Source organism: Protopterus annectens, chromosome 17.part0, assembly GCF_019279795.1.
Source record: "Protopterus annectens isolate FY-2018-M chromosome 17.part0, PAN1.0, whole genome shotgun sequence".
Classification (NCBI taxonomy): domain Eukaryota; kingdom Metazoa; phylum Chordata; order Ceratodontiformes; family Protopteridae; genus Protopterus; species Protopterus annectens.
The window spans coordinates 378661400-378684948 of NC_056751.1; the positions used below are offsets into that span (position 1 = coordinate 378661400).

Sequence of the window (23549 nt, forward strand, 5' to 3'; positions counted from 1 at the left end):
GCCACAAGGAAATACCTAACAACAAAGTGGTCTTGCCACTGTAGCCAACCACCCTGAAATCACCATCCTTTCACCTGTTTCACCACCTCACTCTTAATGTATCCCTAACACTATTCCCCTGCCTCTTCCTACCTCTGTCTCCAACCACTCTTAATTCTTAGTCTCAAAACAACCTAATTGTCTAGTCTGTTTCCTATACTCTACCTCCCCTACTAGCCATTCTTACTTGCCTTTCTTGTTTCCAAACTCCTATACAACTAAATCCCACCCAGTTTAAATAAGCATCTGCCTAACTATTAACTCATTTTGCTCTAAGAAGCTTAAATAATATTGTAACTAGTCACATTTTCTTCTGCGAATTGTTTAAAACCTTGTTTGTAACAACTCGCATACTTGTCTGCCAATTGTTAATACTCTGTATAATTAAATTGCCTGAGGAGCTTTTTTTTCTCTCCAGATTTCTGCTTGTAAGATCCTATAGCTGATTGTTACTACTATGCTACTAAAATTTAATAAATTGTTTTCTAGTCCTGAGGAGCTTTTCTCCCCGGGTCTCTGCTGAAAATGAGCCAAAAGCTCAGCCAGACTAACCCGGTTAACAAATGTAAAATAAAAATGAATAAATAAATTGTAATGCTTCAATCAGTTGGATGACTATTCCGCCTGGATGACTATAACATCTAAATGCATTTTATCTTAGTTTACTGAATGAGCTACTTTCAGAATAAACACAGGCAGTTATTGCTTCAAATAGTACCCAAAATGTACAGATATCATTCAGCTGTATTTCAAACAGATGGTAATTGATTGGTTTTGGTCTTCTGCAATTATGTATCAAACTCAAGAGATGTTCTTTAAGATTAGCGTTTTATTACTAATAGTTTCCTTTAATAAAGCAGATATAGTACTGATATCAGTAGAAGCAAAAAAAAGGCTCCACTTTTACATTATCAAGATAAATCTACTTTCATTCAAATTGTGTTGTCTATATAAAAATATATAGTGCCATGATAAATCCCTGTTGTGAACCTTTTCATATAAATAAAAGCCATTTGTTTCATTTGTGTGTAAATTAACTGAATTCCTGTGCACCTAGAGACTGCTGTTTTGCTAATAGATTTGAAAGGCAAAGAGACACAATATTGCACTGCTTTGAGCTGCAGATCCAAGGGGGTTCACCTCAGATCTGTTGATGCTTGTGTGGCATTTTCATTTTTCTTTCTATGGCTGTTTAAGGTTCCATTGGATTCTTTGGTTTCTTCACGCATCCACAGATGTACACATTATGCTGACTGGCTACTCTAAACTTCCTCTAGCTGTGTGTGTGTGTACAGGAGTATAGTGGCCCGTAATGGAACAGTGTACCATCCACCCATTGCATATCTTGCACTGTTACTGTTGTCATCGGCATAGGCTTTTGCTCATCACAACCCGAGTTTGATTAAGAAGCTGCTGATTACAGCTAGATTTCAAATACAATCTGTGGCTTATAAAGATGCACCAAAATTTCTGTTTCTGCATTATGCCCTTCCACAAGGTGTGACAAAATAAATGCCTTGTAGACCGTGGGAGAATTAGATTTAAACTCAACTTACAGTACACTCAGTTCATGTGTTTTTCTTTTCTGTTTACTGTTGTGTTTATGATAAACTTAAAGTAAGTTTACATGTAACCAAATTGGTCAACCCAAGCTAACATGATTAACAGTAATGTACTTCAATACAAAGTCCAGTAACCTACTACTTAAAATCAGCTTAAGTGACTCAAAGGAGTCAGTATTCAGTGAATGCTTAAAGTATGCAATAAATTGTGTCAGTAAAATTAGAGATATCCAATTACTAGAAAGTCCAGTATCTACTACTTCAGGCCCATTTAGAAGTAGTGATACTGTTTTGCTTCTAATGAGAAAAGGAACACAGGGTCATTGATTCCTAACCATCTCTGACTGGGCAGTGTGAACAGTACTTCCATGAATGGGCAGTGTGAGTGGTGAGTGATGCTTCCCTGATCAGTCTGTTTGCCATTTTGTTGGACACTATTTTATTTTTAATTCTGAATTGTTGTATAGCTTGTTTTGCTCTTGTGATAAGCTGCAGAACAGGGTAGCTGGGATATCTACCCTGGAAAAGGATACTACAAGCCTACAGACTCCTGCAGCATCAGAGAGCAAACTGTTGTTCACCTAAGAGCCTGTGATCCATTTCTCTGAAAGAACTTGAGTAAGTGCTACTGTTGTGTTTCTGACGAGAGAAGGAGCAAAGGGGTATTGATTCCTAGCTGTATGAAGCTGTGGTAAGGCCAACATTAGCAACAGCCAGGAATGCCAATGGATAAATTCTGTCTTTTCTCCTAGTGCTGATAGATTAGCTGTCCTCAACACTAACTGTGGGGTCTATCACCATAAATGCTTCATCCTTAAGTTCTTAGAGGGTCCTACAGTTGTCTTTCTGTAACCCCTAAGTACTGTGCAAGTTCCACTTTGCTGCCGTTTGGCAGCATGGTTCAGCAGGCTGCACTCACCCCATCTGTAGCAGCCAGTCTGATTGCATTCGGTGTTCTGAGGCAGTGTAACAACTGTTTTATGCTTACTGAATGTTCAGTGATGCTACCAATTGGTGGTACATCCTGTGAGAGATGTAATATTTAAGAAACATAGAGGCAAACTTCTTGCATTAGTCCACTGTTAAGCATCATACTGACAAATCAATTGAAGCACAATGCTAGGCCCATGACTTATGCTTAGGATGTGGACAAAAAATTGTTAAAACCTCCTAGAGCAGACTCCAAAGTATCACAGCCCAGCACACAAAGCAACAGCTGCTACTCCTCTATTCACATATACTGGAGCTCGACACAGCTCACCCAAGAGCCATCAGGAAAGCAGGCTTCCACCCATAAGGACCACTAATTCTGCTTCCACAGTAGTCAGGTGATTATGAAGGTAGGTATACAGTCTCCACACTCACCAGACCAGAAAAGCACAGGGTGACTGTAAGCTGTTTGTCAGATACCAGTATATGAGATGTTATAAGGGTCCTAACAAGCCTTAAGCCAGACAAATATTACTACAAGCAAGTGATGGCCCCTGAGGCACTCCACAGAGGGTATCATGCACAGGGACATGAAGGAACTTTGTAGGCAACAAAAACACTGTTGTTGAGTAGTAGCCTCCCTTCACTAAGAATGATGCCTAGATACCAAGACATGATAATTAGATTCTCCAAATCAAGACAAGATAATTAGATTTAACATTGACTACAATGATCAGTGTTGTCCTAAGATGCTCCAGGATGTATCGGTCGGAGATGAGATGTTAGACAAGACATCATGTTTTGCCAAGGATGGCTGATGCCTCTGATGGGAGGGTTTTCTCATACTGGTTGAAGCCTTTGCTGTCCATATAGCTCCATTGTTTTAACAGAGTCTTGGCAATGGGCATTCCTCCATAATAAACTCATCTCAAATTTAAATAACTTCCAACACTACTCAATGTTAGGAAGGCAAAGAGAAAGATGCCAGAGCTTGAGGCTGTCCTGCAAGCTAAACACATTCATAGTTGTGTAGTTACTGAGACATGGCTTTACTGCAGTGACTGCACTCTTCTGTACCAGAATTTTTATACCAGTCATGCCTTCAGAACCCCTGCTATCTGTTGAGGAGTATCTGTATTTTAGAAACTGCACTATCTCATATCAGATTACACATGGCCCTACCTGAGCTCCTGGGTATTCAAATCTCTCTTAACAAATCCAGCTGTTACTTCATTGCTAGCTACTGATTCATATTGATGGGGAAAAACTGGAAGAGCACCGGAAAATACAAACACTGAACAGCAGTTGAAAGTCAGGTTTCCCGAAGGGTAATAGTTCAGAAGCATGAAACAGATATATGAACCCATTGGTCTACAGGTATGGGAGCCGTAATTTAAAATGTGATCAAGTCACAATCAGGCAGGTCAGACTAGTTCTATATGCATTGGAAGATGCACTTAAGTGTGTAAAAGACATCTAGTGCATTAGAAAATGTATTAATTATGCTTGCTTGTTACTGGCAACCTCATGTTTGTACCTTAAAGAGGTGAGAAGTGTGGTTTCAGGAGTGTAACTTGATAACAAACAAAAATTTATTTAGTCAGCCGTGAACTGGGCTGTGAGAAATTAATGCAAGTAAATACATCATTCACTAAGTGTGCACAGTGAACAGACAACACAAGCATAGCCCTCACCTTCTTTCTCCCTATTTTAGTTTTCCTACTGATTTTCTTTTAGATTTAAATATTGAAGGGGATTCATAAAGACCACGTGTACATTTAGTGTGATCTTTCTGCATGACTAGAAAGCACAGATAATGCAGTATGGATGTTCTTGTACAGATTGTGTACACTTAGTGTACATGTTAATGAATCTGTCCCAGAATATCTGTGCACCTATTGTAAACAGCACTGTGATCATGTGTGTATTTTTTCCTTGCCTGATGGGAAGAGAGGATTATATTTGGTCAGTTCTTGTTTTACTTATTACAGTTACTAATCTTGGTGAAATGAGAGTTGCAAGTATATATGGATGCCTGCTGAAAGACCATCGGCTTTACTTGTGCAATATTTATACAGAAATTGCAGTAAGCGTGCACAGGTTATTGTATGCAGTCCTACTATGTAAGCTGGTGCACTCAGAAATCCTGATTTATACTAAATATATGTGCTTTCAGAATCCCTCCTAAAATTTCAGTCACGCATTGAGTTATGTTATATTTTTAGTTTTCTCTTCCAAAGCACAACCAAAAATACCAGTTTTTGAAAGTAGGTACTGAAAAATATTGTGGGAGACTAGAAATGTTCCTCCACATTATGGTATGGTGCTTGCAAATTTAAAAGATTGTAGGAGTTCAGATAGTTCTGAAAATTTGTTTCCATGCACGCCAAAGAAAACCTGTTATATTTTATGTCAGAAATGAAGTTTGATGTTTTACTTCATGTCTTGAGTTGCCATATTATAGAAATACCATGTCTTCATATAACTGTCTGTGCTGGTTTACATCAGAGTCTGCATCATCCCACTCACATTAATATTAGCTGTTTACTTTAGATAGAGATTAACATGCCATGAGCTGCATTGGGCTAAATTATTCTGATCCTTTAGAAAGGAAACTAGATGTGTATCTGATTAACAGTAGCATGGTGTTTACTTGATCTAGAAGAAAGATGAAAATAAACTGCATCTTTTAAGGAGAATCTGTTGAACTCTCAAAAGGCTGTTTAGCCTCAGATAACTTTCATCTTGTATGAAATTGAGGCTTTTTTATCACGTTCATACAATTTTAGTGTAAGTGGCTATAAAGGATCTATATTCTCAGTATCCCCAAAGTAAATGTTGCTTTATACATCTATATGTAGATAAAAACTGCAGCTATGATAGGCAAATAATTTCTCTCTCTCAAAAATTTTTGATGAAAAAAATGCAAGGAAATCTTTTGTTTTAAGTAACGCTTCTCAGGACATCGTTCTTAATCTATTTAATGCATATCAGTATTTTTTTTTAATTATTCATTTGTTTTACTTCTATACCATCACCATCCCCTGTGGGTTTCCTTAAGATCTCCAACCTCTGAAAGCCAAAAAAGCCAGGTCAGGAAAGAGCAGATTGGGGATCACAATGGACATATAAGGGCATTGAGAGCTTTCTGCATACTCCTGCTCCCCATCTCCATGAGAGTTGATGTGTGCGCTGCATAACTGGGCAAGTGTTGCTAGGTGTAATGGTATCTATGCTTGCACACAGACTGATCACCAGCATTGGTGTGGTACACTGCTTGGCAGTCTGAAGTGGTACACCATGTTGCAATGCCACTTGGCCCCCACCTGGTGTCAGTAGAACATTTTGCTGAGCTGTTTCTTTCCTTCCAGGATGGGTGAGTGACCTTGACTGTTCAATGGCATGCCTTAGGCCATCATGTGACAACCATGCTGCCTTCCCAAACACTGCCTGCCAGTGAGACATTCAGGCTTTCATCCCTCACTGAGGGACTGCTAAGTAGTTGTTCAGAGAAATGGCAGTGACTTTTTTCCATTTTTGACAGTTTAGCATATAAATCTCTCTCTCTCTCTCTCTCTCTCTCTCTCTCTATATATATATATATATATATATATATAAAATAAATCCATAATGAAAAATGCTTTTACGTTCTTTGCTTCAGTTCAGTGCAACGAAATAAACAGCATGCAACAAATAGCTCAAGGCTTTAGCAGCATATCGATTTCACCTTCTGGAAGCATTTTTCGTGGTGGATTTATGTTTTATAGTATCTACTTAGCCATTCTGGTTCAACACAGGGTTGCTTGCAGTGTCATTCTGGATTTTGTTTTTCCTTTTCAGTTTGTTTGGAATGTAGCACGCTATACTGGGCCTGTGCACCTGTTTTTTGTGGTTGTTTTATATGTAAATGTGTATGGGTGTGTGTGTGTGTGTGTATATATGTATATGTATATATATATATATATATATATATATATATATATATATATATATATATATATAGGATCCGTCAATATGTTCGAAGTTTCACTACTTCGAACCCCACTTCACTGAGTCCACTTGTTCGAAGTAGTGAAACTTCGAACATTGACTTCGGCAGTCATACTACAACGCGGAATGGGAATATTCCCTTTTCCCCGCTGTAGTGCTATCTCGGAGTTGATATATTTAAGTGGGGGGAGGTGCAGAGGGGCTTGCCCCCCTGCAAAAACATGTTTTAGTGTTTTTTTTTGGGTATCTTGGGGAATTAGACTTCAGCGAAAGTGCACATTCATTTAAGTGGACTTTCGCTGAAGTGTAGGGTCTACTGCTTTATTTCGAAGAAGTGTATTTTCGATGTAAAGCAATAGACCCATATATACACACACATATATATATATATATATATATATATATATATATATATGTGTGTATATATATATATATATATATATATATATATGTATATATTATATATACACATGCAGTATCTCTCTCCATTGTGTGTGTGTGTGTGTGTATGAAAGGGCACATCACCCTCCCCACTGTAAGGTGATCCCACAAAAGCAATACCAGTATCCTGTGGTGAACAGGCAATTTTATCAAAACAACCCACCTAACTAAATGTATGATAATAACAAAAGTGGAACCAAACACTGTACTGATATATATGTATATATAGAATATGTGTGTCTGCGCACACACTTACTGGCTATCAACGTTGTATCATACAAGATATGTTCGTGTAGGTATAGATGTTTAGTAACACAGCAGTTTCATTATCTTCAGACAAGCCATCCAAGCTCCTGCCTTTTGGTAATACTCTTTCCTCAGACAAAGGACAGTAGGGCCATGGACAGAGGGGAAAAAGGTCTATGCTTTCTCTCCTCTGGATTTCAGTGACATTAATTATCAGACTTTCATAACCAAATATCTTCTTTTCTATTCTTGGCAGCCTGAATAAGGCTGTAGGTGACATGGAAGGGACAGATTCAAAGCAACAGGCTGTGTCTTTGTTGGCTCAAGCAACTCCATCAGCTATGTATAGCATTAAATGCAGCTATGGTACTGTAGAGTCCACCTCCAGATCAGCTGACACTGGCTCAGGTATAAGGAGATGAGTATGGCTACACACACAGCCCTTCCATGACGATTTCAATTCAAAACTCCAAGGTTCTACTCTAGACAGGGATCTTTATTTCGTCCACAGGCAGCTAGCTTGTTTAAGACCCTACAAGGCTTTGGAAATATTAGAGTATAGGGATTAACCCCCTAAGCATTCTTATATGTTTTCTTGCCCATTTATACTTTGCTTTCTACATTTCTATATTTAAAATTTATTACTCGGTCATTTTATGAACTACAGTCAGTTGTTATACCTACTTGTTGCCCCTGTTTTGTAGACCATCAGGATGATCCTGAAAATAGTCCACCTGGATCAGAGTCCTACCCAGTTAACAAAAGAAACCCACAAATAAATAAAAGTTTAGTCCTACTCTGTTTAAATGTATACTGTTTTATAAATTACCTTGCTAGAATCATTAATGTAAAATTCTTGTTTCATACCAGTTTGCACTCAAATCCATGTTTGGTGTTTCTTGGGGGTCATCTTGTAGGAGGTAGAAGTTCCTTGTGTTGTGGGTCTGAATGAAGTTGCCAGATATCATGTGAAATCATTTGGTGGACAGGGGTTCCATCCTATTTTTTTTTTGTAATGTCTGGGAAATGTGTTTGCATTTCAAGTTTTGAGGCTGGATTTGTGTTGAAAGGGCCAGTTGTAGGATGCTGTTGATGAATGGCATATTCACACACACAAAAATATCCTCGCTCATAATCATAAATGCATACCACTAAATCTTCCCCCTTTCTAATGCTAACCCACAAGTAGTTGTCTACACACCATACTATCTCATGACTTATGGTGTCCCACATCTCTTATCCTCATTTACACTTGACCACTACCAAACTCTAACTCAATCAATGTAGTTTGTAATGTGTGTGTACATATTATATACGTGTGTATCTATGTATACAGTAGATATAAAAAGTTTACACGTCCCTGTTAAAATGCCAGGTTTTTGTGATATAAAAAAATGAGACCACAATAAATCATTTCAAAACTTTTCCCACCTTTAATGTGATCTATAACCTGTACAATTCAATTGAAAAACAAATGTGTTAGGGGAAAAAATATAAAAAAGAAAAAACGTACAATAAGCTGATTGCATAAGTATGCACACTCTTAAACTAATACTTTGTTGAAGCACCTTTTAATTTAGTTACAACATTCAGTCTTCTTGGATACACATCTGCCAACAATTAGAGAGACTCTGATTAACCCCAAATAAAGTTCAGCTGCCCTAGTAGGATTTTCCTGACATTTACTTAGTTGCCTGCTACAGCAAAAGCCATGGTTCACAGGCAGCTTACAAAGCATCAAAGGGATCTCATTGTTGAAAGGTATCAGTCAAGAGAAGGGTACAAAAAAATGTCCACAGCATTGGATGCGCCATGGAACACAGTGAAGACAGTCATCAAAAACTGGAGAAAATATGGGACAACAGTCATGTTGCAAAAAAACTAGAAGTCCCTCCAAAATTGATGAAAAGACGAGATGAAAACTGGTCAGCGAAGCTGCCAAGAGACCTACAGTAACACTGAAGGAGCAGCAGGAATTTCTGGAAGTACTGGTTGTGTACTACATGTGACAACAATCTCTCGTATTCTCCATATGTCTGGACTATGGGGTAGGGTTGCAAGACGGAAGCCTTTTCTTACACAGAAAAACATCCAGGCCTGGCTAAAATTAGCAAAACAATACATCGTCTCCCAAAATCATGCACGCAAATGTGTTATGGTCTGATTAGACCAAGGTTGAACTTTTTGGCCACAATTCCAAAAGGTATGTTTGGCGCAAAAACAACACTTATCACCAAAAGAACACCATCCCCATGGTGAAGCATGGTGGTGGCAGTATCATGCGTTGGGGTCACTTTTCTTCAGCTGGTACTGGGGCTTTAGTCAAACTGGAGGGAATTATGGAACAGTTCCAAATACCAGTCACTTTTGGCCCAAAACCTTCAGGCTTCTGCTAAAAAGATGAAGAGGAATTTTACCTTTCAACACGACAATGACATCAAGCATACATCCAAATCAACAAAAGAATGGCTTCACCAGAAGAAAATTAAAGTTTTGGAATGGCTCAGCCAGAGCCCAGACCTAAATCCAATAGAAAATCTGTGGGTGAGCTGAAGAGGGCTATGCACAAGAGATGCCCTCGCAATCTGACAGATTTGGAGCGCTTTTGCAAGGAAGAGTGGGCAAATATTGCCAAGTCAAGATGTGCCATGCTAATAAACTCTTACCCAAGAAAACTGAATGCTGTAATTAAATCAAAAGGTGCTTCAACAAAGTATTAGTTTAAGGGTGTACACACCTATGCAACCAGCTTATTGTATGTTTTTTATTTTTATATTTTTCCCCTAACAGATTTGTTTTTCAATTGAATTGTACAGGTTATAGGTCACATTAAAAATGGGAAAAGTTTTGAAATGATTTATTGTGGTCTCATGTTTTTATATCACAAAAACCTGGAATTTTATCAGGGGTGTGTAAACTTTATATTCACTGTATACAAAAATGCAGGTATATGACATTTGATCTACAACACATCTCGTTTGCAAAAACTGTCACAATTGACCTACAACATAGTTTGTCTAAAACACAAGTGACTGAATCACAGTTGATAAACAAGTATGTAAAGCTGTAGAAAATCATTCTTGGTATAGTTTTTGGGCATTGGGAATTACGTTGCAGATTAGTTTTGATCAGTATTTGTACCTTGTTAATGCCATTGTTATATTGTATCTTCATTTCTAGAAACTTCTGTTGGCGTGCCAGCAGTGATTCACTGTGTGAGGTTTTATTCTCTTGTCCATGATTGTGCAACTCCTGAGTTGGTATATTTTACGTAAGTGGGTGTGAGTGTGTGCGTGGGGGGGGGGGGTGCATGGGGGCTTGCCCCCACAAAAAAAACGACGTTTTGGATAAGTATTTTCTGTATCTGAAGTTTTAGATTTAATATGGTTCAACTAAATGTGTTTTATATTAAATGTGTATTATATGAATATTTTAGATAGTTTATTATTAGGTGAAATGTGTCACAGATGTAAAGTAATACACTCTTTGATGTGTATAATAGTAATGATCAAAAATGAAAAGAAGTAAAACACTATCATATAATTTAATTACTGATCAATAACTAAAGTAAAAAAAATTGATACCTGATGACCGCATATGTAAACTTGATTACAGTTGTGATTATAAGCTTTTTGTCCTACATATACAAGTAAAACAACCAAAAAATACTCGTGCAGGCAAATGTATTCCCCCAGAACTTAAAACTAATATCTTCATGATTATATAACGGCAAAGCAAATGAAATGCATCAAGTTATGCTTTGTTTGACCTCCTTGGTGTTGACTATAACATAATTTGATGTAATCCACCAAAAACATTCCTACCAGCAAAACATATCCATGAAAAAGGAACATATAAATGTGGCATAAAGTATGGTTGGCTAATAGTTAAGCTGTACCTTACAGACACAAGCTGCAAGGTTTGATTCTCACATGGGGTAATTGGCTAGGCTTAAAATGGCCCACAAGGGCAGTTAGCCTAGTACAAATCTATGGACATATGAACACATGACCAAAACAATCAAACCCATGTATGCATATACACGTGTTTACAGTCACTAAAAAAAACTTGCTCAATTTACCCATTCAAATAGTTCCATTTGAGGAGTTACTTTTAGACTTTGTGTACAATATTTTTAAATACTGCTTCCTCATATTTTGGTTGAAGCTGGTCAATGCTGCCTCAGTCATTTTACCTTGTTAGCAAATAAGTGATTAATTCCATCAGCCTAGTATGGGTTAATCATTAAACATCAATCCATTTGTGGTGCATCTTTATAATTTCTTTTCAGGAATGGAATGTCAAATTGCCTTTGTCAGGAAAAGTTATACTCAAAGCTTTCTTCATAGATTTGTTTTCATATACTGTAGTTGTTTATTAACCCCCCAGTCTATTTTAATTTAGTGCCAATCTTTTGGGTATTTTTCACTCATATAAGGACCTGTGTATGTTAACATTTTTTTTGTTTACAAGGTCTCATGATTGCACATACATGCATCCACACAAAGTACTCTGTCTGGCATTTTTAAATCCAGGCAGAAGTTGGAAAGCACAGATGAGCTTTGACGTGGACTTGACCCCAAGATCTTTAAAATACCATGCTGCAGTGTCCATTTCATGAACCATCATATTGCATAGATTCAGTAACATACATTTTCTTCTAGAACTGCATTTTCTTTTTGCATATAGCTCAGACATTACAACATGTATGTACTTGAAACCTCTGTCCATGATTTGATAAAGATATAAAGTGAACATTTTTTTTTTGTGTGTAGTTGACCAGGAAAGAAAGTGTTATACTTCACTGATATTTCCAAAATCAAAAAGCATGCCTTGAAAAACATCAACACACAGAAATAATGTTTTTGCTGGAGCAGGTCATCTGCACCTAGATCTGGGAGGTTGGCTTCCAACCCCCCTCAAGTTTATATACCATCTCCATAGTACCACTACAATAGGAAAAAGGGAAAATAGCCACTGAAAATGCTCCACCAGCTTGTTCAATCGATCTAACTGTGGTAAAACCACAAAGTAAAGCATTTAATGAAACGCTGCCCAGAAGAACAAATTGCAACAGAGTATGGATATAACTGAAAAAGTACCTAGGCATTTGAATCTACAACATTCAAATACTATGCTTCTTTAAGAACCTGGTCACATTAAACACATTTCTTTTTCTTTCTTGATAAAAGTCAATAGCAGTTCCTTTGGTCAAAAATAACATGTATATTTAGATACCTGTGCTTTATCATATTTTCAGCTAGCCAATCCAGATTTCTAATTTACAGTTAATTGGAGAAAATGAAAATAAAGTTAAGGTATTCTTTAAGGAGTCTTAGTGTCTTGAGATTATGCTGCTGTTAATAATGAATTTTGATTACCCGTGCATACTTCAGTTAGTAAACCATTAAGGCTATATTTACTGTCATGTATTTTTGGCCTTGCTTTAGATGACCGACCTGTCTTTGCTAACTCCCATTTCTGGGTCATGTATACACATATATACATATGTATAGGTACATTATTTATTTGTTTATTAACAGTTGATTATCAGGAAAGTCTGACTGGTTAGGAGCTCATTTTCAGCAGAGGCCTGAGGGGAAAAAAACTCCAAAATATTAAAAAAAAAAAAAAAATAAGAATGGCAATTTTACAGTCTTTAAAAATAATACCGAAAACAAATACACTTTAATATGAAAAGATTGGTTGATGGTAGATACAAGTTATATGACAATGATTTAATAGCTACACAAATTTTAGTCAGTTTATAGAAAAAGTTAAGTTAGTATAATACAAACAGGAACTGTAATACAAAGTGATAGAAAAACAGGCCTAAGGTATATTTAGAGAGGAAGCAGCTGGGAAAGGGAAGTGATCGAAGCAAGGAGGTGACTAAAGAAGGGACAGTAAGCAGATGTAAGGTCTGAATAGGTATCTGTTCACATTAAGAGAAACAGATTATCCTGGTGTTGAGCAAGAACAGAGCAAGTGTTTGGCTAGGAAGTCTTTCAGAATGGTTTTGATGGATGGGAGGGAGGGTATTGACCTGTTGGATAGATGATCTGATACAGAATATGGTTTGAGTAGTTTTATACTGGATGTGGATATGTATCTTTAGCTGTGAGTTGGATCACAGTTATTAACCAAGAGTCACACTTGCCTCATTTCTTGCAGCAAGCCTTGGCAACAATGTCCAGCATATTTGATAGCTTTGTGGACAGAGTGGAGTTTTTGGTCTTTGGATTGTAATGACTGACTAAAAACATAGGGTAGTAAAAACAAGTTTAGGCTTTTTTATTTAGGCTGTACAATGGTGGCTTCTGAAAGGGGTATTTACTGCAAATTTAGCCACTTTCTTAAATGATTGTTCATGTTTTGATTTTTATGATACCTGAAGGTTAGTAAGGATGGAACTCCATAAAGAAGTGTTGGTAGAAGAAAAGTAGTGGCAAGATTAGCTTTATTTGCATCTGTGAGAAGGTTTTTGGCTCTATAAAGCATCCCTAGTATTTGATGAGTTTTTCTAAAGCACTTTTGTATATGCAGGTCAAATTTAAGACAATCATACACTATTATCCCTAATAATTTGCTATGAGAAGTGACTTTGATGTTTGTATTATTCTAAAGAGAGGACTTTAAATGTTATCTTTTCATGGGAAAGAGGGGATTTGGGGAAAAAAGTAATAGTTTTTTTTTTTAAAGGTTGGGCATGAGTTAATTTACAATGTCATATTTCATTTGCTGTCAAAGCTTCCTGAGTAATTTTGTAGAGGTGTACCAAGTTGTCAGATGTGAAAATAAGTATAGAGTCATCTCCATGCTGCATTAGGGAGGCCTGTTGTGTGGATGTGTGGAGGGTGTTGGTGAGGATGTTAAAGAAGAGGAAACCAAGAAAAGAGGCTTGTGGTACATCAGTGGTGACTGGGAGGTATGGAGAGAGAGAGAGAGAGAGCAGATTGCCATTTTACTGATCGATATCTATTGGATAGGTAGCTTTTGAGCCATAAAAGGCGAGGCTGAGAGTGACCTAATGGAGAACATTTGAAGTAGGAGTTTGCTGTAACAAACTGTGTCGAAGGCTTTAGACAAGTCTATAAAAATAAGGAGGAGGAGACTAGTTTGCCATTATCTCTAGCTTTATTGACAGTATCTATATAGGTTAGATGTTCAGTGTTAATACTATGGGAAGGACGGAAACTATGTTGTGTGGGGTCAGGAGTTCTTCCCGCTGAAGATAGTTTAGCAATTGTTTTTGAATACATTTTGAAGTATTTCAGAGGGGGGGGGGGGTAAGACTGCTATAGGTCTAAAGTTAGTAATGTCTGCTGAATTTCCTCCTTTGTGCAGAGAGATATGTGACTTTTTCCAGAAAGAAGAAATGTGGGATTCCTGGACAGACCTATTTATAAGGACTGAGATGGGGTAAATTAACTGCTATTTTAAGGTATTCTCTTGGAAGCATCAGCTGATACAGAATATGGTTTGAGTTTGAGTAGTTTTATACTGGATGTGGATATGTATCTTTAGCTGTGAGTTGGCTAACAGTTATTAACCAAGAGTCATACTTGTCTCATCATTTCTTGCACCAAAATGGGAGTAAAATACAGAGTTGAAAAGTTATGCCAGATTTGTTTAAGTAATCTAAAGATAACAGTAAAAGATTTCTATAAAAAGGCCTGTTAACTGAGACTTCAGCTGTTGTATGGTCTGTTGCATCTTGTTATAGATAGAGAACATTTTGTCTAATTTAAAGCCTCATTGTTTCAGCTTTGTGATTTCTTTGTAGTTACTCATATTTGTCACTTTGTGATGGTACAACCTTTTCATTTCATGTTCTGTGGCTTTTTTTCAGACTGCCTGGAGATGCTATGCAGCAGAAAATCCTAACTCTGCAACATGGAAAATATATGTTAGACAGCCATCTAAGCCTACCATTGCTACACCTAGTCCAAGGCCAAAGAAAACAGCTGGGGTACTTCACTGCTGTGATTCTGCTTTTTTTTTTGCATGCTGCATAGTCAAGTAATTTAAGTTCACCATTGAATCCTATTGAGTAGGAAGTTCAGTGATAAAATATAAATGTATAAATGTGTTGTGCTACAACAGGATTTGGGCTTTCTGGAGAATATAGTTGCAAAAATGAGCTATATTAATGTATGATGTTGAAGTAAGGAGTGCCAAAAAACGTAATAAGTATATATTTAGTGCAGTTATATATAATATGGAAATAAGTATTCTCTGTAAATAAACAAGCCAATCCCCGCCATAGGGTCCTAACACTGCTTCCTATATATAAAGATGTCCAAAGCTGCACTAAATCTCCTTAGTAGAAAAGTCAATTTATCCGATGTAAGGAATGTGGTTGTCCCACATAGATATCCAGAATGACAAATGGGCAAGCACTCACAAACGCACACAGGTGTAGGTGTAGGTGTGTGTGTGTGTGTGTGTGTGTGTGTGTGTGTGTGTGTGTGTGTAAATAAATAAATAAGTCTTATGGGTGTGGTCACTTTAGTCAGGTAGCCCATACGTTGACCTCTGCAACGTCATCTGCAAAAGATTGACAAACCAAATGTTGACACACTAACGCATATGCACCAAGAAAGAACCTCAGTGATTGCAACTTTAAAGCATCATTCTTACAGGGGGTCAACCCCCCTGCCCAACCTATGTGGGGGGGCTGTACCCCCACACATGCCCTGCTAGTTACATATACTACCTCTGACATCATATAGTCTCAGGGGAAAGGGAATATTCCCCTGCCTGAGATTGGATATATATGTATGTATGTATTTAACCTACATTTTGTTTTTCTGAGGTAAATGGTATCAGACTGATTAAAGCCTGTCATCTAAAACATGTTTAATAAATGGTTATGAATTAATGAATTTCCCATAACTAAAGTTTACATGAATTTTGTTGCTTGTAGAATTTCAGTATCTTTAGTGTATATGTGTTTCTATATATGTTTTGTGTTTGTGTCCGTACATCAAACAAATATACATGCAAACACACATACATACATTTTCTCTGTATTTAGTTAAAATGACATTATTCTCTATAAAACTCTGCTACATAAAAGCTCTCAAAAAATGTTAATTTCTGGACTGTTCTTGGCTGCTTTCCATAGCTTCTTTATGTCACACATTATTGCTGTTGACCACACTTATGTTGTATGCAGTGAGTAATATCAAAACATGCTACAGTACAATTATATTGATTGTAAGTTCATGTCCAAGTTGTTTATAACTAGAAAATAATGTACGTCAACATTGAGAAAAAATGCAATATTTTATTATATCTGAATTGAAAAGATGTAAAGCATTCATTTTATGCTCACTAAGTAGCACTTCTTCTATTTAGCAAGTGTAAAATATATAAAAAAAAGAAAATTATAAAAAAGTGTGTGTGGTTGCCTGTGTTTGAGTGCATGTCAGTGAAAGTGAGAGTGATCGAGCCATTATTTTGTAATCACTAAGCAGCACTTTTGCTGTCTAGCAAGTGTAAGACTCGGTAAAACAGAAAAAAAGTGTGTCTGTTGATGTGCATGTGTTTGCTTTTGTCTGCGTGTGAGCGTTTGCATGCTTGTGTGCATGAAAGCGAGTTGTGTGAGTCGATTCGATCTAGCAGTGGCCACAGAAATTAAGCAGTTTGCGTACCTCTCAACCTCAAGATATCTCGATAATAGGAAGATATTTAAGCACTTGATTACAATGTTTTTTTAAATACTTAATCACAAAATTGGTTGAATAATAGGTGTGTTAGCATGCATTATATGAAGTGCAAGTCTGTATGTATGATTGAGTGAGTGTATGAGAGAGTGTGATATCAGTGGGCCAGCAGCAGTAAAGAAGTTTGCATACCTCTCAACCTTTTAGCTCAAGAAATCTGGATAAAGCCTGAAATAAAGGGGGAAACAAAGTCTCAAAAATAGGAAGATATTTTAAATTTTATTCCTGTGAAATTACAAAGTAGCTTGAATAACAGGATTTGTGTTAGCATCAATTTTGTGAATGAAGTGAAACCTGAAAGTCAAATGTATGTCATAATTGAATGTCTTCAGTCTCCAATCACTGGCAACAAATCACACATTTAGGAATAAGGGACCAAAAAGTAAGTAAATAGATTTTTTTAAATGATGCTTACACTTATCAAGCGTATCAGAACTTCTCAGAGATTTGGGATGCAGTGCTAGGTTTAAAAAAGTCCTTGTGGTCGTTAGTGTAGTAAACACATATGAATGATATATTTTGGATGTAAAATGCTTTCTCCAACACCGTTTACATATACTACAGCAACTTTGGAACATTAGGTAGAGGAACTATTTTACATATATCAAAATAATGTAGTAATAAAAAAAATAAATAAGTAAAACACAGCAATTTTACAGACAGCCCATTCTCTAAGTGATGCAGAGTGGAAATAATGCCCTTCTCTGAACACCCCTGGAAAGGCTTTATTTTCACAATAACACACACTGACACTGTTGGGCATTATTGCTTGTGTAACATGCATTCTCAGTTATAAAAAATAAAGGACTCTCAGTAATTCATCACTTACTAATTCATTACTGTGGTAGCTGGTGCAGAGAATGAAGACTATATGCTGTTAATGAACTGCTTCCTGTAAGCATTATACACTGTTAATGAACTGCTTCCTGTAGGCTATACGCTGTTAATGAACTGCTTCCTGTAGGCAGGTTTGAGTTCCTCTGACTCTGTTTGCTTATTGTGTGACTTTGAACAAGTCATTTAACTAGAGAATGAAAATGGGTGGTTGATCTAGTCTCAAGTGTCTCGTAAACTGCATACTTAGTAACTAGATATGAACTTAAGTATCAAAGTCACTGAAAATATCTTACTGAAAAGTATGAATGAATGCAATCTTTGACATTACTAAAACATGGCTGCAAGCCTTTGATATTTCTGAGGCATGACTAAAACCAGTCATAACAGACTCTAATGGGAACATAGTGGGCAATTGTAATTGATTTATAATGAATGTAGAGGAAAGCAAACACAAAAAAGAGCTAAAGATTTTCACAGGTCAGTACTAGGCTGGTGGCATGAGTGACCCTGTAGAACCTAACAATGCATGCTAGGGAGCTTAGCTTGTATCTCCCTTCTTGATAATGGACATATTCCTAGTCATTGGAGTGAATTTGTCAACCCATCAAATATTCAGGACTTGAAAGAGGCCAGTGTTACGCAGTTTAACATGCAAGTTAATTTTGACTCTGTGAGCGTATCATCACAGAAGTCTTTTTTTGTGGTATAAAGTAAGCTGGGAACATTGGGGTAAAACTTCTTGACATTACCAATGTTTCTGATGTGGAGAATATGTGGCAAGGCAGGGTCTTTCAAAACCCTGGATACAGGACAGATCTCCATGTAGGAGTCTGTACAGTATGTAAAAAAAAAAAAAAAAAAAAACAGAGGCAATTTAGACTATGAACAAAGCAAATAAGGAATTCAACCCTTCATTTCTCTTGGTTCAAAAACACTGGTATTTCAAGTCTGATTACATGTTTGGACAGACACATACCAGGTGGTACATTGTATTTGTTGATTGACTTAAGGGAAGAAAATGGAAGGACTATTAATCTGGAAAAAGTATCTTCTTTAATTAGACAATGTAAAAAAAAAAGATGCCCTCATTATAAATGATATTTAATAATGCTTTGAAAATTAGTTTTTTATGAATCTACCATATTTTTTATGACAATGTCAACTTTAAGTGAGGTTCCATTTATGTAGCATTCAGTGTGATATGTCAGCTTTCCAAATGCATCTACATTACATATTTATATTATGTCTAACATCATAGTTGGAACACCAACTTCTGAATCTATCCAGATCCTCGTGGGGATATGCAAGCTTATAGGAGAGACAGTCATGGCAACCTGTTTGCAGTCAAATGCAAACCTGGTCAACTATAGATCTTGAATGTTTGTCTTTACATTAAAGAAGTAGATTTGTATCTCTTTAATAGAAACTTTAAGCACAAGTTCTGTATTTGGTTCCTGAACTTACAAGTGAAAAATAATGTTTAAAATTCATTTAAATGGTGGTGTCTGTAAAATCTGTACTGTATTCTATATATATATTTTTTTTACAAAGCTTGCTTTCAGAATTTTATAGATTCTTGTCCTTAGACTATTTTTTTAATCTCTGTGGTACATGCTTGTGTAAAGGGATGTGATGATAGAGATGTAAATAGTGAATGCTGATCAGTTAAAAACTTACTATAACAGCAAATATTCAGGCACATGACTTGCATTACACAATATTATTTGCACATGTGTAATACCTCTGTCCCTTTTTCTTTGTAGAATACAGAAAATGTGTTCTTTTGTATGTAAATCATTGTGATATCTCTAGGTTAAAAAAAAATCATTCTATAGGTATGATCTTTGGCAAAAGACAGAGGGGTAGAAGTCTTTTTGTTACTCGAATACCTGTCATTTTTGTCATGAGATGTCTCTTTATATAGATTTTTCGCTGGTGCAGATGCCCAGTGTCATTTGTTCAAAATGTGTGGACCAGTAAAATGGATTTTCTGCCCAGAAATCTCATTAGTTCATATGTGCACATTTTACTTGATCATATAACAGGCAGTGGATTACAGCCTGTGCGTGCTAACCATTTGAAATGTCGGGACCTGCTAGAGCGAGTCCCAAAATATGAGGACTGAATGGCCGAAAGATCAGACTTACATATACCAAATCTGAGATGACATTTCTTGGAATATTCCCTTTTTTCTGAAGTATGGGGATCTTGGAGTTGCTATATATAAGTTCGGGGGGGGGGGCTCGCCTAGACATAGTAAGGTCTAGCTGAGTCTAATTTTGGTGGCTGACAAAAAAAACATTTACCAGAAAATGGAAATCAAAGTCTAAATCAACTTTACTAGAAGTGGTGAATATAGTAACAAAGATAAAACAGCTTGAATTGGGATCTGTAGAAAAGGGTAGGAGCAAATTACATAGAAAAAATGGGAACTGTGGGAACAATGCATGCAGAAGAGGAATGAGGTGTAAAAGAAGGCAGGATTTGAATGAGCTCTGTAATGTTTGACTTACAATGACTGGATAGATTATAAGTAATGTATAACGTTTGCAACAAAAATTATGTCCATATGTTTTGTGATGTATAATGTTTGCAACTAAAATTGTCAGTATGGTTTGTTTTCATTTATATAAATGTATGAGTCCCTATGTCATACATGATAATTTAATAAAGATGTTTCTTGTTTAAAAAAAATCTCATTCATTTTTCTAGGCCAAAAAGAAGAAATTAAAAACGGAAAAGGACAATGGCCTGAATGCTTCAGAGAAGATGCTAACAATTCCACATATTACATACGACCATGTCATGGATGAACAAAAGTCGAACAACCTTAATATTGATGGCTATGACTTTTCAGGTTGGTACCTTTCCTTCAGTTTGCCTTCAATAAGGTGGTACTGATTGCACGCTGTATATGAGAAATGTGTACACTTCTTTATAAGGTTGCTAGAACAGGAAAGTAGTATATGTTTTGATTTATTGTATTGTAACACTGCATTTTAATGGTATTTTTTTTCTTCTTTTAAGAGAAAATTGCTAAGCCTATTGATTGTCGGATATAGCATAGGATATCGAAAGCAAAAAAAACATGAACAGCTAAATATTGAATGTGAAATATTGAAAAGTAAAATTTAGCAAACACCTACTTCAATGAAAGTAAATTCACTGAATTGCCATAGTCAGCCAACATCAGGAACACAACCAACCAAGGTGGGGGGGGGGCTGCACCCCCCCACACCCCCCTTAACTATATATAACAACCCCAAGATCGCACTACCATGGGAAATAGGGAAAATTTAAAAGGTTTTGCTTCACTTACCTTATGCATCACATTACTATCTTATTGTTGGCCAACTATGGCCATTCGATGAATTTATTTTCATAGAAGTAGTTGTTCGCTAATTTCACCTTTAAAAGTTTAATGTTTGGTATTTAGCTGTCCTTGTTTTTTTGATTTTGATAGCCAAACATGGAGCCTTGATTGTTAGTTTTCAGGATAACAATAGTGCCAGAGTTGTCATTGCGTGAATAGATATAGTGAGACTTAAAATTAATATAAGCTCCATTTTATCTGCAGAAAACAATTAAGATTTTGTGTATCCTAAAATGCAAATAAATCAACAAGACAAGCATGTACACATGACAAATGGAAGTAAGGGAATTTGTGTGATAAGCCTGTCTCAGTAGCAAGACTGAACTTTGTAAAGATGATCATTAAAGTGACATCTAGAAATTACCAAAATATGTTTGTCAAACTGTTAAAGGCAATGGACCATCATTACTCATTACACATGGAAGCAGGTCTCAGTTTAAACCAATGAAGGTAGTAGTTAAGCTTTATCTTTTATTCACAACTACCAAAGCAGGGTCCTTAAGAGTAAATTTAGAATGGACGGAAAAAAGGTTGATACAAGTCAAAAGTAAATCTTTAACATAAAAGTTATTTATTTAATGTATGTAATGTATGATCTTTGATTAAAATTGGTAAGAAACAATTTGATTTTATTTACAATGTAGTTAGAAATATATTCAGAAATATTTTCTACATTCTAAAGTCCTCAACAATATGGAAGAGGAATTCCTAAGCATCAATCCCCCTCACGTGAATGACAGCATCAGAGGCAGAATAAGAAATATAAGAGCTATATTTTCAAAAGGCAAACTTTGTACAGTAAACTCTGTTAACTGGAACCCATGGAGATTGGTAGATACCGAATATCTGTAGTTTCTGTTGCTTGAGTTACTATTAAAAGTAGACTTGACTAATATTGTACCCTACAATATACCATACCATAAACATGATACTGATTTGATTTTAATATTGAAATACAGTAATTAAAAACATGGCTGGAATAATAATATTTTAAACTTATATTTCCACTAGAAAGCATGGCACCAGTAACAGTTTTCAATGGCAAGCTGAGTGGATTGGAATTGAATTAATTGAACAGAGAAAGAGAGTGAATGCATGTATTAAAGCAGAAGCAACTCTGTGTGTGCGATCAGAGAGTGTGTTTGAGATCAGAGAAAGAGTGAGTGAATGCATGTATGAAAGCAGAAGCGACTGTGTGTGAGAGATCAGAGAGATGTATGAAACCTGAAGAGAGTGTATGTGAGAGATCAACGAGAGAGAGTGAGTGAATGCTTGTGTGAAAGCTGAAGAAACTGTCTGTAAGAAATCAGAGAACGTGCAATCTGATGTAAACTGACTTAGTATGGAACAAGTGTTGCCATTTTAGTGATTTGACTAGTTTGGTTTGTTCTCAGGTTAGGTAGAGAGGGAATTTATTCATGTCTTCCTTTTTAAAACTCTAAAAACATAATGTATGTTTTTGCGGGGGGGGGGGGGAACAAAAGTGCAACACATGGAAAATATGTTGTTCATACTGTACTGCATTTCTTTGATTTTTTTTTTTTGTTGGTTGCTTGAGTGCCAGTTGCTTGAGTTTGGTTAGCTGAGTTTTCTGTATTTAGCAAGCATTGCTCTACAAAGCTGCACATGAATAAGCCTTTGACAGTTTTGTTATATTCATCATGAGCAGCTTTGCTTAACCATGCCTCTCATTTTCTTCTTTTTTTTTTTTTTTTTTTTACTAAATATTTTTTTATTATTTCAAATAAGATGTCTTAAGAAACATTACATGAAATAAAGATAAATAACATATTTACAATTCTAAAACATTACTAACTTCAAACCATTATATAACTATTTACATTGGTGTCTATGCAAATAACATTGAAATTCTATATTATATAAAGTTAGAAACATAAGATGATTTATCTTCTTCGATCTTTTCGAGTATTTCCAGTACTTTCATCCAAGAATAATAGTAAGAAGTAGATCTTTTAGTTCTGTTCTTCAGTGTTAATATTTCCATGTGAGCAACTGTTGTTAAATTCTCAAATTCCTTGAACGTAGGCGAAGCCTCATTTTTCCAGAGTATAGTTATGATTTTACGTGAAATTGCCAATAGTGACCACAGGATTTTAGTGTCTTTTTTTGGTACACAGTTTGGAATAGGAGAGTTGAATAAAATTAAAGACTTTGTTAATTGAAAATTTTCATTATAAACAGTCTGAAAAAATAGTTAATGGATTTCCAGTACATATTGAGACATATGCATTCATAAAATACATGCTGCCAATCTGCTTTTATCTTGGTATGGTATCTCCAACCCTCTCATTTTCTCAGTTTTACCTTAAACATTTCCTTCATGCCTCCTATTTTTTCTTTTTTTTTTTTTTTTTTTTTTTTTTTTGCATAAAGTGGAAT

The 23549-nt window shown here is 36.1% G+C and overlaps 1 protein-coding gene across 1 annotated transcript in view; it reads left to right on the forward strand.

Annotated features, from left to right (window-relative positions):
- KCNQ1 (potassium voltage-gated channel subfamily Q member 1) overlaps positions 1 to 23549 on the forward strand; it is a 2495454-nt gene that overhangs the window by 1261631 nt on the left and 1210274 nt on the right. Inside the window, exons 10-11 of the mRNA XM_044059185.1 lie at positions 15061 to 15180; positions 20489 to 20633. Of these exons, the coding sequence (XP_043915120.1) occupies positions 15061 to 15180; positions 20489 to 20633 (265 nt within the window). The remainder of the gene's footprint in view (positions 1 to 15060; positions 15181 to 20488; positions 20634 to 23549) is intronic.